Source organism: Meleagris gallopavo, chromosome 1, assembly GCF_000146605.3.
Source record: "Meleagris gallopavo isolate NT-WF06-2002-E0010 breed Aviagen turkey brand Nicholas breeding stock chromosome 1, Turkey_5.1, whole genome shotgun sequence".
NCBI lineage: Eukaryota > Metazoa > Chordata > Aves > Galliformes > Phasianidae > Meleagris > Meleagris gallopavo.
Window position 1 is genome coordinate 77,569,450 of NC_015011.2, and position 18,050 is coordinate 77,587,499.

Consider the following 18,050-nt stretch of genomic DNA (forward strand, 5'->3'; position numbering starts at 1 on the left):
AAAAAAAAAAAAGTTTACATGAGTTGAACATATGGACATACGGATTCTTTTTACAAAGAGAATATGTACCATTAGAAAATTATTTTAGTTTGTAAACCTCCTGAAAGGTAACTTGTCTGCATGCCTGTACATGCAAACCACACGTTTAAGGAAAAACTCAAACCATGGTCTATCATGTTAGATGCTAATATAAATTACTCTAAAGACTCTGCTTGGCCCTTCCTTTCTTGCAGCAGGAAGAACTATATCACAGGCATTTCACTAACCTCACTGAGAACTGTAATACTATTTCAATGACACCGCTGATACGCTTAAATAGGATTAATTTTTTTTAAAGTCACATTAATTTACTTTATGTCCCTGAAAGGAGGTTAGATGACTTTCTAGAATGAGGTACATTTGCATATTAAACTTGATAGGTATTATAATTACTGATAAAAAATAGAAACTGAATCTTTCGTGATAGTAAAAAGCATCACCATGCAATCAAAAGTATCAGTGTATTGCAAAATTGTTGAAAGCATTTCATAAAACAGTATGCTTAGCACATTTCTAGTAATGCCAGTTTTCTTACTAAACAGAATGTGAATGGTGTAGCAGCCAATGGACCACTTCAGAAAGATGTGACTTGGTGTTACTGGAAGGGAAAGGATTAGTGGAACCTTAGGGGATCCTAAGTTCCCTCTTCTGCCTGCCAGTGGCCCTACTGTTGGAAGATGTAGGGGAGAAGGAAAAGAAGCAGCAGAAAAGAATTCAGTAGTATCATGGCCAAATTATTTAGAAGTAGTATCTGCATATAAGAATTGCAGAAAAGTTCAGTACTACATAGGATGAAGAAAAACACAAAGAAATTGAAACTATTGTGGCAGTGATATATTTTCCACGATGAGTTGTAATGCGGCAATGGTACTTACCATATTTGTGTGGTGCATGAAGTGAGATAGATGAGAGCTATGATAATCAATAACTAGCATGGAGGAAAAAGTGCTGACTACAAAAATGGAAACTGCCTTTAAAAAGGAATTTTTAAACACCTCAGAGCTCTATAAATCTGCTTTAGTACAATGCTCTACGTACAGTCATTAATCAATCCAAGTTAAAACTGAAATTCATAGGTTTACTATGCATTTTCAATTACTTCGTATAACTAATTGCTCAAAGACTGCACTTTATCTTATTTTATATGATACCTACAACATAATTAGACATTTGTGCTCGCCAGCCTATGGCTTCATCTTTGATGACTCCAAAATATTTTAACACTCTCCTACAGGCCAGGTCTACACTACAGATGCCAGTGTATGTGATTGCCATGCATGGGAATATATAAAATACTTTTGCTAACCAGGTAAAATTTGAGCCCAGTAGATTCTTTGGCATTGTTTCAAAGTATAATTTTGTTATAATTACAAGAAGTTCATTGAGATAATGTTTAGGTATGTGAAATCAGTTTAGTTCTACTCACAATCTAAGACAATGGCTGGATGGTCCCTGAAGAAACAGCAGTTTCTGTTAAAATGTCACTATTGTCAAGTTTTTGTCCCTTTTCCTCTGCAAAATACTCATCTAGTAAAAATAGATCATGTGGGCACTTGTCTGCTTCAGTGAAAAGACATTTGGACAGTGAAAAACCAATACAGAAAGCTATTTAAGCTAAATGTTTCTGTACTTAAGTAGAAAAGGACAGCACAAAATGTTCCATATTTCACCTGTATCTGTTTTGGTGGGATAGCCTCTGGCAATGGGAGATAATTTCTGCTACAGACCTAATGACACAGCTGGAAAAGGGTAACAGTCAGTGAACACAATTGTTTTCTAGAGGCCATCTGACCATGCTTTACTCTATGTCCTGTGGATCAATGTAGGTAAATGGTATCCTTATATCAAACTCAAGGAGATGCCAGAGGGCATCACGACAGTCCGTGGGATAGCAGCTCTGTTTCAGTCAATAACGTAATCTTGGAACGCTCTATGTCAAATGAGGATGTTTTCTTATTGGGTCTTGCACATGTAGATTCTGTTTTGTGATCCCCACAGTTATAAGAAGGCAAAATAGAAAACTTTTTCAATTTATGTTGTCATAAAGAAAATGGAAAAAATTCTAGCAATTGGCAGCTAGCAACAAAAGTATTTGCAACAACTTGCATTTAAAATTAGACACACTAAGTGATTTAATATCCCTTGCTCTATCTTCTTTAATAATAATAATCAAAGCTGGGGAGCACTGGTTCCAGTTATAAAGAATGCCTGTGGTCCAGACACCAAAGTAAAATGGGCTTTAAGCACAATGCATTGCTCTAAGTGGTCCACAGAGTCGCTGCACTCAGGTAGTTCATGATTTGCAGACTGTTTTTTCAACTATTAAAGCTAGAAGCCTGTTATATAAATGGATCAGATCATGGGCTATAATTTTACAGTGAACAGTGGCTAGGAATTGTGGAATTTTATACAGTTTTCAGTATCAATCAATAAATAAATATCTGCAAATCCTGAACTCACTCAGTTTCAGAGTTGATAAGCAGTGGCAATGAGGTTTTGAAACTTCAGTATTTCTAGCTGTCACAATAACTCTACGGTGGCTGCTATGAACAACTGCTTTTTTGTAACAAAGCACTGGACCCATATAGGAGAGGGGACAACTATAAAGGTTCATCGAGGTTCAGCGTACCACATCCCTAGGCAGCACAGAGCTCAAGAGCAGGCTGGTTAGTAACAACAGTAACACACAGGGGTTGTTCTAATTCTAAACAGTCAGATGAAGGCAGCAGTTCTGGGCAATGACTTGGACAAGGATCATGCTAAGTTTACTTTCACACCTGGTGAGAAATTCACAGATACCCAGCACAACAGCGACTGCCACCCACCTTCTGTGGTGACTGGGAGGGAAATCTCCATGCAGGCTGCAGACTGCGCTTTTCTAAAGGGGGGCCTCCCGGGCCCTCGGCGGTTTGCTTTTGAGACGTCCGCGCTGGAAAGTCGTTTTCCTGAACTGCAGCTCTGGGATGTTGGGCTTGTACAGTGACCATTCACGTGATCTGGAAAGCGAATGCAAAATGTGCTAGGTAAAGCGTCAGGTCCCAAAATTCAGAATGGAGGAGAGATGTAAGTTCTGGTATTTGAGAACATAGATGTAAGAACAAGTCACTATATCTTTAAGGTATACTTTGAAATACAGTGAGGGACATAGAACTGGTACACGTTCTTATAGCTGCAGCTCCCACAGCGTTTTGATGACCTGTGAGCACAGGCAGTTTATCAAGATATGGCTGGTAACAATATCCTCAATGTTGTATCTCCTAATACATACCAAATAAATTTGAGAACTGTCTTTCCTTTTTGCTCTCATAAAGAATTGAAAGATAGAACTAGACGAATTCCCCACCTGACTGGAAGCTGCAATGAAAAAGGTATCTAACTGCCACTATTTGTGATAATTATGGAACTAGCTGTAATAATGCTAAATTATTCTTTATATCCCACGTAGATTTATCTTACTGCTCAAGGAATCTGACTGCGGAACAATGTGTTTATCTGCTGCAGAACTAAAGATGTGAGGCTGAGACCCTGGACACTTGCTGGAGGCCATGGTCAATCAGCACACGTTGCCATTTGCTGGGGACAAGAAACAAAATATGGGTACTTGAAATCATAGAATCATAGAATCAGCAAGGTTGGAAAAGACCTAAAAGATCATCCAGACCAACCGTTCACCCATTGCCAATAGCTCCCACTAAACCATGTCCCTCAACACAACATCCAGTCTTTCCTTGAACACCTCCAGGTCGGCGATTCCACCACCTCCCTGGGCAGTCCATTCCAGTGCCTGACCACCCTTTCTGAAAAGTAATACTTCCTAATGTCCAGCTTGAATCTCCCCTGCCGTAGCTTGAAACCATTCCCTCTGGTCCTATCACTAGTGTAGTGACACGAGAGAAGAGGCCGACCCCCAGCTCACTACAACCTCCCTTCAGGAAGTTATAGAGAGCAATGAGGTCTCCCCTGAGCCTCCTCTTCTCCAGGCTGAACATTCCCAGCTCCTTCAGCCTCTCCTCTTATGGCCTGTGTTCCAGACCCCTCACCAGTTTTGTTGCCCTCCTTTGAACATGTTCCAGGGCCTCAATGTCTTTCTTGCAGTGAGGGGCCCAAAACTGGACACAGTAATGCTGCCCTGTGTTCATCTGTTCTTCATCACCAATAACAGGTCTTTGAAACACAGCAATCCACTAAGCAGGGCTCACATCACAGAGTAGAGCAGTTTGGATGGGATCAATGGACTTCAACATACTCATATGATACTTTTCTTCCGCTCGTGTTGAATAGAGCAAGATGAGGTGAAGAATTACTGAATGCAATTTTCTTCTCAGTATATGAAAGGATACTTACAAATTTGATTAAACAGCAGGCCATGAGCATAACAAATTTGGATTTATGCAAGCGCACCTTCTATTCAAAACAATGGAAGCTCAATAATACAGGTAAGGACAAGCTTGAAGATTCTGCCTCCCTCTTAAATGTCAGATTATTTATATCTCAGAACCACTCTTTCTGATTCAGTATATTAGTATATTCAGAACATCATCATTCTCTTCAGTTGTATTGCATTCAAGAAAAAGATGAATTTTAATACACCAAGACAAATTTATTTCTTTGTTCCCATGCCATGATAACTCACAATGAAAAGCCGTTTCAACGTTCAGATAATAAAACAGATTCTATACTGAATATAGCATATGGTGTGCTATTACGTACACGTTCTAACGTGCAAATCATGTCCTTTATATGTGAAAGCATTTTGGTCTTGATGAACAAAACAGGAAAGAATTGTTCAGAATTACATTTTGAAAAGTAATTTAGTATCTATTCTGAGACTAAGTATTTATAATGAAAGGGCTCTGTAGGAGACACAACTTCCACGATTCCTATCATGTTTCTTAATACATAGCTATTAACCGAGCTAGCAGCACATATCAAATTGATGTGGATGATTCATTCAACTTTTAGTTAGGGAATTTTCCAAAATATACTGGAGCTATTCATATACTTCAGTAAAAAGTCCTTTGAGACCGGGGCTTTGTTCAAGGGCACAGGCTGACTGTTCAACCTCAGCAACAGATACATTCTCATCCAGCTGCTTCCTTTCTTCAAAATTCAGTTTGTGTGAAAGAGTTTCAGCATGATATCTAATTATCTCCAGGGGGATCCTAGGAAGCGGTGAGGAACGCCACACAGCAAAAAAGAATCATATTATATAGAAACATCAACAACATTTGTGAGTTCCTTTTCCTGAACACTGTACAGAATATGCACAATTCATTTGTTCCCCTATTCACTATGTCAGATTTTAAGAGAAATTCTGCTGTTTTTCTTGGTATGCTCGCTTGTGTCAATTTACCTTCACAGGCCAAAGTTAAACAAAAAAAGCAATAGGGTCTGGGCAAACAAAATCCCTTTGGTTGTCTTTCTGATAAGCAAAGTCAGTTTCTGTGCAGAGAACAGATCAGCTGCATGCTTCAAGTACTGAATTTGGTGAAATGTTAGTGAATGCCATAACAATGAGCAGAAGAGGGGGGGTAGCGATCAGAGGCACACTTTTTTGTATTTTAACAGTTTTGTTTTCCTGATTATATATTATTTTTCATACGTACATAACAAGGAGCAATACAGCTCTGCAAATCTTAGTAAAAGTACCAAATGACATTGAATAAAGTAATATAGATCTGTTGAGAAGCTGAGGAGAATCAAGCAGATAAAGACCACTCAAAATTCTGTGCATTCTTATGGTAAAAACTTTATGAAATAAAGCATTTTGTGAATAAAGGTTATATACAATTTAAGAAAAGATTCCTTACCACATAGTCTGGAAAAAAAAACAAGAGAAATGAGAAGAAAAAACAACAGTAATTTCATATAGGGAACTTAGTAAGAGTGACTGTGAAGTTGCCTTTGTCAAAATGACCGCGATGATTTCCTAGCCTTTTGAGACCAGAACAACCTTTGCCATAACAGACATCTTCCAATCACCCAAAAGAACAGAAAGAGGCTGCTTGTAAAGACCTGGCATTTTTCCACCTTTGCTTGATGTGTAAGAAAAAAAACATTGCAACTTTTTATTTGCTGACTTATGCTTTTGTCATCTGCTCATTCTGGCTTTTCTCCGATCAGACATATTAATTGATACTGGGCACCAGTTAACATTGGAGGAATTAACATGCAGACTGAAAAAGCAGTAAAGGGATCACTCTGTGCTTTTAATGCAATAGTGCAACAGCTCTTAAATCTCATTCTGGAGAAGGCATAGAATAGTTGCCTGTGAAGAAAGCAGTGCCCCCAAAGCTCTCCTCTCTTCTCCACCCTTTTCCACAACTGCATTTGCTATCTCTTCCAATCCCTTTGCACAGCATTGCCATGTCCATACATGAACCAACTCGAGACTTCACTGAACATGAGCATACCCCATGAGGTCAAGGAAATTTGAATTACACTATCTAGTGCTCCTGGATTCCAAGATTATGTACTGGATTTAGCAATGTGCTACATCTGGGCATCGTGCTTGAAGCAATCTCTGTGCTGTGTAACAGCAATTCCACTCTTCCTGGGTGGCAGCCTTTTCTCCTGTTGGTGGACAGTGAACCAAAAAGCCAGCACTCAGGAACAGCTATTCTGTTCATTCATTTAAACAAGTAAGGCTCATGCAAACCACTGAGTTAATTACATATTATCCCATACAACAACACATTAGTTACTGTGAACTTGAACTACTGAGAGATGCCTTATGAGAGATACAATATGTAACATGACAGAGCAAACCTGCTGGACAGCCTCAAATTTAATCTGATTCTTCTGAGGAGTATTACACAAACCCAAAATGTATCATAAATACAAGAATGTGAGAATTTTTGTTGTAACATGTACACGTTAGGTTGTAACACGTACACCTTACACAACCTGACTTGTCATACAACTAGTTGAAAGTACGTGGCGACCTTTGCAAAAAGGAAAACGGACCAGCAAATTACCAAAGACTAGCTGAATAAAAAGAAATAAATCCATTTGTTAAACCCAAACGTACTAAAAATGTCAGTAAGAAAGAAGAAATGTATATTCACACTTCTTGTCTTGAAAGTTGTGTTACACTGGACTTCACAAAAACAAAAAATGCTAAAAAATGATCATTGCTTCTCAGTTCTTACAAAGGGATGAATTCACACAGAAAAGCTATCTGAAAAACAGTTCTTACTAATGATCTAAGGGAGGTTCCAACTTCCTATGTTGAAAGGAAGAAATAAGAGAACAGGCAAGAGGAGCAGAGAGCTGCTTTAATAGTGAGCAGAAAGAACTTGAACAGTAAGAAAGTCCCAGAGCATGTCCTTACTGAGTCTATCTATGCTGTAAAATGGAAGATAAATCTCTCTCTCTCTCTCTCTCTCTACTCGGCAGTTTTGTGTTATCAATTAAAGATATTAGGTAATGATTATGTGTGACTACCAGCTTTTATTGTTACACAGCAAAGAGATACACCCTTAGTACATGAAAGAAGGTGGAGCTCTGTCAGCCAGATGGGAGAGGAGTGGTGAGCCCAAGCAGATGTTGATATAGATGTTCTGTCAACAAACCAGCATATTTACCATTATGCCTTAATTTACATCTGTTGTTACATACTGTTATTACAGTATACTGCTTGTGTAGTGGAATGGTATCCCTCTCATTGTAATGAACTCCTATCATGCACTTGATTCCAGATTTCACTATTTTTTCAGATTTCACTATTTTTCAGAAAGCAGCAAGAAGAGGATTTATTTTTCAGAGATTAACAGTTTCAGCCACTTCACAATATTTTACATATGTCACTCACAGAGCTTCCTCCACAACGAGTATTTTTGCCTATGGTTATGAACAATGAAACCAGAATACAAAATGAACAATATCCAAATGAGGAATGCTGAGAATATATTACTGTTTGGCATAACATCACCTCTACATTAACTTTCCTCAGTAACCAAATCTAGCAATTTGAATATAAAAATCCTTGAAAAAATTTTGAACTACTTGGATCTAACTCTATTCCTCAGATTCTTCTGCTGAATTTCTAGTGATCACAAAACATTACACTACTGTCTCAAAGTGTGTATGGCGCTCATGGTAACTAAACAATGACATAAGCAGAAATTATTACCATGTTTTGTGCAACAAAACAGGAAAACACAGACAGGAAAACTGATTTTATTCTGAAACAATCAAAAAACATTCATCCAGAGTTGCAAAGACGACAAAATCGAAACAATCAAGTAGAGTGGATGAACCATGTGACCACCCAAGATACCAACAACTGAGCATCCTCAACTAAGAGCGCTGCACCTGCACTTTCACGATGGAAAAATCCATTTTTAACTCAATTCTCTGTTTCTGAAAATGAAATGTTTTCAAAGAAGTAGGGCTGGAAACATTTTTTTTCGACTTGAACGTGATATGAATAAACTGCAGGCTTTCTAAACAAAATTCTGCATTTCCATTTGAAAAGAATTACCAAAAAAAAAATAATAAAATAACAATTTGGTTGTAGCCTCTCCTAACCAGATTCTCCTGAATAGTTATGTCATGTTGATTTTCATAGTCTTGTCTTCTCCGGATTTTCAAAAATTATCTTTCTTTTTAACTAGAGGTAAGAATATTTGAAATAACTGAGTTAGTACCACTGTGCTTATTTGTAATACCACTTCAGAGCTGGCTTTCTTAACTAATTACTGAAACCACAAAAGACAGAATATCAACAAACTCAGTTCTGCTTATCCATGCAAGGAAACATTACAGACCTCCTTCAGATATAATTTTTACCTCAAAATACCAAAATGTCTGCAAAGTTAATTAATCCTCAGAACTTTTTGTTGACTTCAATCTTCGCTTGCACACACAAAGTTCTATATATAACTACACACCTAGCTCTGAAGAGAACTGAAGGAGATTGTGTTTCATTTTGCCACATTATTAACAAGTAATGCATCTGTTATTCATAATTATTTGTGGTGAAAATTTTTGTCCAAAGTGTTCTTAATGGTATGTCAAAATAATTTACTACTCCATAGATGTTAACATATAATTTGCTTGCAAATACTCAACAAAAAGAGACCTCATCATATAAACCATTTGAAAAAAGTTCACATGTAATTTTTATGCATCAATCAAACAATCCTAAAAAGCAAGTTTTTTCAAACTTCTTAACATTATGCATTGTAGATTTCTGACAGATTACACAGCAGATAATTGTAATAAATAAACTGGTAACAATTGTTTGTTCTTATTCTATTTCTGCATAAGCAGATTTTATGCTAGATAGCTTCTGATTTAGAGTTCTAATTTTTAAATATTCTTCTGCTTATACACAGCTGCTAGGACCCTGGCTGTTGCTCTAAGTTCCAACTAGGTGACAGTACTATCTGTCATATGCCCACGTCTCTACTTACAGATGACTGCCAATGTGAGAACCCAATCCCAAACCAAGTTACTGAAGAGGACTTCTGGGCACAGGCAGGCTTGCTAAGTCTATGTCTTGCCTCAGATTTTGATAGCTGGCCTTGAAAATGCTGCTATCTTTATCATAACCTGGAAAGTCTACATAGATCACAGAATGCAAGAACAGCACACTTGTGCATTTCTTGAAAACAATGTAAAATCACTTACCTTTGAGAATCCTCAGTAAGAAACCCTTCTTTAAGTAAAAACAGAGAACTTAGGAACAGTGAATATCTATTATATCATAAGCCTATCAGTTGACTATCATGTTGTTATTATCAACTGTTAGATGTATGACAAACTTTACTGTTTGTTTTGTTGCTTCAGGGAACAAATTTTACTACTTTTCCATCATGACAATGTTTAACTATATCAATTAGAAACACTTCAGTTACAGTGTCATAACTTTAAGTACTCACCTTTCTTTTAAACTGCCTGCTTGTTAAAACTGATATACATCAGATTTTTTAAAGTTCATTATATATGTATATTTAAATCTGGAAGCATTTGAAGCCAGCACACAGCCACTTTCTGCAAACCACACAGCACAAGCCAATATGCTCTAATAGCTGACAGAGTTAACCTGCTGATTGGCTTATTTCTTCTTTTTTCCTTAAAGTTATATGAACAGGTAGACTGCTAATGTGTCAGTTAATACAGGTTCTCTTTTAAAAATGTTTGGCCATCCACTTTCTTTTACTTAAATTAGGAAGAAACTGATACTGTCATACATTCAACCTTTTCTGTAAAAGTAGAAGCTGTTAATCCAATTCATTATGTTTTTCATCTTAACAGGGATCAAACATGCAGCAAAAAAGGGCAAACCACATCCTTGACTGTACCAGTGAGAGCACAGCCAGCAGCTCGAGGGATGTAGTCTTAGTCCTTCCCCTCTACCTGGCATTTGTCAGGCTGTTTCTCAAGAACTGTAAAAAGTTTTGATCTCCCTACTACAAGAAATATATTGACAAAAAGGAGTGATTTTAGCAGAGGTCCACCAACCTGGTAAGGAACTTGGCACACATGATATAAGAGGAGAAGCTGAGAACTTTATATATTTTTTTCCTAACCTTAAGAGTAGACGACTCAAGGGAAATCTTAGAGCTGTCTGCAACTACCTGATCTGAGCACACAGAGAAGATGGAGCCAAACTCCTCTGAGACGTGCACAGTCATAAGACACAAGATCGAGCACAGGAAATTCTGGTCAGATATTAGGAAAATTTTTTTCCCCTGCGTGAGTGGTCAAATGCTGGAAGAGCTTGCAGAACCTCTGTTCTTGGAGGCATTCAAGACACTGTTAGACACAACTTTGACCTACCTTGTCTAAACAGACCTGCTTTGAGCAGGGTGATGGCGTAGACAACTTCTAGAAGTCCTTCACAAACATTCTTATGCATGATTCTAACTATAAGCAGAATTAAGATGATCTTTCAAATTAGCTAGTATTTTCAGACCAAAAACCAAACAGAAATTACACTGCCATTCTGTAAAAAAACATAGACTGGACAGTCCGTAAGTTCCTTTGCGTGTAAAAATACATATAATTCTCAGTGTATTCAAACAAAACATTGTTAAAGCTGGATGTCTATATTGCTTTTTCTAAAAATGTCAGGTCAAGGAGGAAAGCAACTTTAATGATTTTGAGATTTCACAAATGTCTTTCAGCACTGCAAACAAAATTACAGCTCCAGAGATTACTAGAGAACACTCCACTACAAATCAACCAGTGAGGCAGTAAGCAAAATCAAATTAAAAGCTACAAAGTTTTGCCATTGAATGCATGATGTTTGTTCTGCTGTCTGAAGCAGCGTAAGAAATAGTGACTAGAAAGCAATGTCTACTATAACTCTAATAATGCCTGCAGTAAACTACCTTGAAAGGGTAAAGCAAGAAATATTGTAGCCCTACTGCTCATCCCTAAAATAAAAATGAGGTCTTCTTCATGATAGCTGAGTACTGTTTCATAGAATGAGTAGCATCCAGAAAGTAACACATTCCTTTGAATGAGTTAAGTACGAAGACAACAAATGATGGATACTGTCATACTACAATCATTATATGCATAAATACTTGAGGAAAGGAAAATCTATCAGGTTCCATGAGCCTGCTACACGCACAAAATAGAATACAGAATTAAAAACAAGTCTCCTTTGTCTGATTCCTACAACTGTGTTTTATGAATTGAACTTTTAATATTAAAGCTTTTGAATCTCTGCATCAGAAGCTATTTCTCAAATCCTTGAAAAATGTGAGTTTACTTGGTACTTTGTCTAGTTTTTCACTTCAGTATAAAATGGGATACATTATTTTTGAGTTATGTTAAGAATTCATTTACTACTTATAAGTGTCTGCAAAAAGCATAGGAAATTATATTAATCTTTTGAAGATCACAGCTTAAAAAGAAGAAAGAAAAATTGCTGCCTCTATTTGCATTTTTTTTTCTTCTTTGTCTAATAAAGTATAGGTGATAGCACAAACAGTGAGACCATCTCCTACAGTGAGACCATCTGTTCATAGGAACTAAATAAAAATTGGCAGTTACTGAGTTCCTGCATTTTCAGTTGGTGTTTGTGTTTAACTCCCTATGATCACCTGGAAATTTTAATGGCTTTTAAGGAAATGAGCAGAAATACTCTCTAAGAGGAAAAACATTATCTGATGATCAAAGTGGCTGGTGAGGCAAAGTTAGAAAACTTTCACGTAAAAGCAATTGTATGTGTTTGCCTCAGATTTCAGAATGCTCAAGGAGGGAAGATTTAGATTGGATGTCAGGGGGAAGTTCTTTACAGAGAGGGTGATGAGGTGCTGGAACAGGCTGCCCAGAGAGGTAGCCTGTTCCAGCCTGTGTCCCCTGGAGGTGTTCAAGATCAGGTTGGATGGGGCCTTGAGCAACCTGTCCTAGAATCAGAACTGGAGGTTGATGGCCCTGCCTGTAGCAGGGGGTTGGAACTTGATGATCCTTGGGGTCTCTTCCAACCCAAGTCATTCTATGATGCCCACTTTGATTCCGATTAACAAGACACCGTCAGTCATAGGATCACACATTATTCCTTTAAATACTTGCAAACAACTCCCTGAGCAATTGCCAGCAGTGGTAGCACCTCTGAACAAAACAGATTTAACCTCTCCTATTTTAATTCAAAGCAAAGTGAAGGCAAGGACACTACACAAGCCAGATCCCTAAGAAGGGAGCAGAACTGTAAGCTGCCAGATGATAATGTATTTCCCAATTAACTGCAGTCAGTGCTGAGAGCAGGTGATGTATATCAGTACTCTACGAAAACCTGCAAGCCAAAGCAGATGGAATGGATGCACAATCCATCTTACCATTTGCAAGTGGTGACTTGAGCACCTGAAATACATGCATAGGCCAGACAGCCTTGTTATTCCCAGAACATTAAGATTATGGTGCAGACTCAAGCCACAGCCAGCAGTGGATAAATAATCCCTAAGAGCTCTACTAGCACAGTTAGGACATTTGGCTGAGAAATAAATGAAATGCAGACATTATTCATCACCTTTTCCAGGAACTCTAATTTAAATTTAGCTCCCTACATGAAAATAAATAAATAAATGCATAAAGTTTTCCAGCCAGTTGTGAACTAAGCTATCTACAGCGCAGTTTTAATGACTACAATATTTTACAGGAATCTTCTGCTCTTCTACAGTAGTAAAGAAGCAGAACAGAAAGAAGCTTTTTTTTTTAAATCCTTCTTCAGCTGAGTAACTGCCAGTTTATGCATTGAATGCTGCTTCAACAGGGTTCATTCTTAACAATCTATTACTCAGTAACTGCAGTAGTAACAACAAACAAACAGCAAACATAGATAGCACTTAGGTGAAAATTTGGTAATACCTCTTGCCTGTAAGAATATATTTTTTTCATCTGCAGAATGTTGAAATTGACCTTCTTACACTTATTTTCAATTTAAGTTGAACTTGTTCAATGTTATTCAAAAATAATGAGTGCAGGTAATTAGAGCAATGGCAGAAACAGGACTGTTTTTAAATCACAAATACAAATATTCACACTTTTGTCTTGGTTTCAGTTGGGATAGAGTTAATTTTCTTCCTGGTAGCTGGCATGGTGCTGTGTATTAGATTTAGGATGAATATAATGTTTTAGTTGTTGGGCAGTACTTACAGTAAGTCAAAGACTTTACAGCTTCTGGTATTGCCCTGCCACCAAAGGGAATGGGGTGCACAAGGAGATAGGAGGGGACACAACCAGTACATCTGACCCAAACTGACCACAGGGATGTCCTATACCATATGATGCCACACTGAGCAATAGAGTTGCGGGGAGTTGGGCAGGGGTTTTTTCTATTTGTTTCTTTCTGATTTTTTTTTTTTAAATAAAAATGCCTTCAGTTTTTTAATATAATCTGGACAATGCTTACAGTATTGTCCAGTAGGATTGTAAGAAAACTATAGGTAAGGTATTTTATTTCCTCTGACATGTGAAAGTTGTCTGTCTCAAGATATTGTACAGAATAAAATATTAATATTGATTTCTATAGTATACGGTAAAGCCCTCACCACTTCTAGTTACACTGATATGTTTCTTGCTTTATTAAATACCTATAATTTCAGTCTTTCGCAGATCAAATTTGTCTTTTTCTTGTCTTATGTTTCAGGAATTTCAGATCAGCTAACAATCTATATTTACGTCATGCTACGTGTCTTTCAAGATGAACTTGTAAAATAACAATAAAAAAAGAAGTTCAATCTACAGAATACAGTTTAGCCTTGTATCCTACTCTAGAACTATTTCAATGCTCCTTCACTCATAATAATTACCCATTTACTTTGTGGTAAAAATAATTTTAAAGTTCTACAGCTGCCTGCATTACTATTTTACCTTCCTAAAGTATAAGTTTTATAACTTTCCACTCCATTTTTTGAATGTTTTCCTATAAACCTAGTTTCTCAAATATCATTGTTAATGATGGAGCAAATTACTTCAACTAATTCAATCTGTACACTGTGAACTGCACAATCTGGACTGAATTTCCCAATTATTTTGCAGCCTTTATTTACTTAATCTTTGTCAGGAGTTATTAGTAATTTTCTATGTTCCTCAGTCATTTATAATGTTGAAGGCATATTTATTCCCCTGACTTTTGTCTTGAGGAACAGTGGTGCATTGGTTTATACATGCACAAGATTCTCAGTGACAGAAATTAAGTTCAGTTGCATTATGCAAGAATGTGATTCAACTTCAGCTTCTATCTCTAAAGAGACATTCAGGGTAATGAGGCATGGCTACACATATATTTTTCAGTCATCTCACATGAGAAATTTCCCTTGAGAGCAAAACTGGAAAGGACTCCTTGACACCGAGAATATGAAAAATAATTATAAAAATGTTTGCATGAATCATACATTCTACCCCAAATGCCAGGAAGGATTTTCCTTACATGCATATTTAAGAAGGCACGACCTGCTCCAAATATTTTTTTAAGGTTATGTAAGATCTTAAATTTTCATTTTAAGTTTCCTGGGGTGAAATTTCTGCTTTCATTTACAATGCATTTCCAGTGAAATATTAAAAAAGAACTGAAAAAAATATTATAACTAACAGTGCACTTAACAGATGGCTAAGGTAAGTCACGAGGAGAGGTCTGAGGCACAAATGACTGGTTTCTGATCTACTTCTTCAAAGCTCAAAAACCATAAAATATGTATGTTCAACTGCCTTGTTACTGTTGTGGTGCAGAATTTGTACATCAAATAAAGAAAACAGACTTGCGCATGCAGTAGCTGTTATAGGCAGAGGTAAACGTGGCTGACAATCAGTTATAATGGTTCGCATGTGTCAAAAGTTCAGGAGCCACTTCATCAAAAAATACTACATACATGGTGTGTAACAATTAGCAAAATGTATCTACATGAAATAAATGAATATTAAACAACGGAAATGCTGAGAGCTGCCAACAGAACTGTATGGGTTAATAGGTGGTTTTTAGAAAGCCTTTTCAGACACAGCCTCCAAGGTTATTGTGTTATCTATGGATCAGTTGGTAAAATGTCTTGCCAATGAATGTAAGGAAGTTTAAAGCTGTTGGCTTTCGCCTACCGTACCAAGATCAGTCTTAAGATCTGTTGGCAGACTTAACTTTCTTGATCCTTTAACTGAAACAACAGAAAAAGGAGAAAGGCAGTTGTTAATAATTAACAAAGAAAAAGGAGCGAGGGAAAACAACATGCCACCTTCTGGTTAACATGCTGAACGTTTGTAGCATATATATTTTTAAATCAGCACATACAAGCAGAATAATGGTTTAAATATTTTCATGTACACCATTCAGAAAAACAAATGTATCTAGACAAAAACGTCCTGGCAAAACATTACTCCAGCTCTCAATAAATGAATGGTGCTATACATAGCTTTGGCTGTGTGCTGCAATATCTTACCTTGAGATGACAGGAATGATAAAAAAAAAAACAAACACAAATGAGACTGAGGCAGATATTGCAAATGCTGGTTATACAGCATATCACAAATATTTAAACATCTGGAAACCAATTTATTTAAGAGGGCACAATGAAATTACGAGTTCTGATGAGATCATACTCAAGATATCATTTGAAAAAGAGAGGGCATATTGTAGTGGTAATGGAGACAAAACACAATATTGTATAGACTACAGAAAAGAAGACATTGAACAGAAACAAAAATACAGCAGCTTCAGGATAAAATGTAGCGTTATTCAGACATCAAAATATTGCACTGAGTTTGCTGAAGATTTAATTATCTGTTGCGTTTTGAATGCAAAACAAAACTATTATTTTGCTTCTGTTCAAAAACGTTTTCATTTCCTTACACACGAGCACATTTTAAAACAATGAACACCAGAGAACTGAAATGAAGCATGTCTTGTAGCAGTCAAAAAGTATTAAATTTGTTAAAAGAATGCCTTAAGAAATCTTTTATTGTTTACTCAGAAGACTTCATTTCCAACATTTTCTTTTATTCTTTTATTTTGTCTTCATGCAGTTTTTTTCACATTGTTCTTCTGGCTTTTACCTCTTATCATACAGTCTGTCATTGGCAGAGAACAATGAAGTATTTGTTAGCTAATTATTCTACTTAAAAAAAAAAAAAAAAAGTCCTACATAGTTAAGTATGATAGTGATAGGAACACTGGGATGAATGTAAGGAACAAGTCCTTTGCAATTTCTGTTTAATAAGCTTTTAGGTCAGAAGGATGCCCAGAACAACTGCTTACCATTTCAAGTCACAGAGTCCCTGAAAGAATCTTACAATGTTATGAACTACAGAACCTGCAATTTGGCAGATGAAAATATCATATCTCACCTATGATTTTTGGTTTGTCTCCCGGAGAAGAGTTGAGGAACCTTTCTAACTCCTGAGCAACCTTTTGATATCAACAGAAGCAGCACAACCCTTATGTCAATCAATTTCTGGGTATCACTAACTGGATGCTTTAAAGCAAAGTGAGGAGATCTCTTCAGATCAATTCAACATAAAAATACACATTCCTAATATCACTGTGTGAAAATTCTCTCATTTTGATACCAAGCGTTTGGATTGTGTATCCATTTTAGGCACTAATACAAAAGCCAAGCAAATTTTCAAAAGAGCCTTTTAAAAGCGTTCCATTCATCTGGAGAGCTGTCATAAGCTTTCACACTGAGAACAGAGGTTACTTCTTCACAAAACCAGTGCCTTGCTATGCAGGAAAAAAATGCATCTGCAATATATTCACCTTTTGTTTTCATGAAGTGACAACATCTTGCCCAAGTAGCCTCCCCAAAAAGGATTTCTAATTCCTAGAGAAGGTCGTAGGGACCACAATCTAAATTGAGATAGTTTGGAAGTATAAAACCTAACTATATTTAACACTAAGGGAACCTCATTAGTGCTGTCATCATGAGGGCTTTGGGCTTAAAAAACAGGTGGCTTAAGCTCTTTTATCTCAGTATTACAGCTATGCCTTTATAACAGGATTCTTTTTTACAAACTGTCTTCTTTTCCAGACTTTTTTCAAAGCTGTTTTCAAACTGTGTCATGTATGTATGAACTGGGAGATTGCAAAAATAGCTCCCAATTATCTGTGTGCAGGCTTATGCAGGAGGTACAAAGAAAGTAAACCTTTTGATTCCCCTGGACTCAATTTGTGAGCTCCTGCAGCTGCTCCCAGACAAAACAGACATACTATACTGAATACTGCAAACTAACAGACACAGGACACTGAAAGAACTGTAGCTGGGAAAGAAAGGGAGCAAAAATCTGATGAGTTGGGCTATGGGCACAAGGACAGTATAGGCATCCTGATCTTGAAAATATGAGTAAAAGAGATGCATGGGTGGTGTGGGAATCTTTTGTATCAGGGAACATGGTAAGAAGGGGGTTAAAGTAGAAAGGAGACACAGAGCCTTAGGAAATGAAGGAATCATTGAATCATAGAATGGCCTGGGTTGAAAGGGACCACAATGATCACTTATTTCAACCCCCCTTACTATGTACAGGATCACCAACCACCAGACCAGGCTGCCCAGAGCCACATCCAGCCT

The 18,050-nt window shown here is 37.0% G+C and overlaps 1 protein-coding gene across 2 annotated transcripts in view; it reads right to left on the reverse strand.

Moving 5' to 3' along the window:
- STXBP5L (syntaxin binding protein 5 like) overlaps nucleotides 1-18,050 on the reverse strand; it is a 181,135-nt gene that overhangs the window by 19,829 nt on the left and 143,256 nt on the right. The window contains exons 20-21 of one of the 2 annotated variants that reach the window (XM_031555909.1): nucleotides 15,594-15,722; nucleotides 2,865-3,035 (exon numbers count right to left, since the gene is read on the reverse strand). In XM_031555909.1, the coding sequence (XP_031411769.1) occupies nucleotides 2,865-3,035; nucleotides 15,594-15,722 (300 nt within the window). The remainder of the gene's footprint in view (nucleotides 1-2,864; nucleotides 3,036-15,593; nucleotides 15,723-18,050) is intronic. The other variant, XM_031555905.1, reaches the window with a different exon arrangement.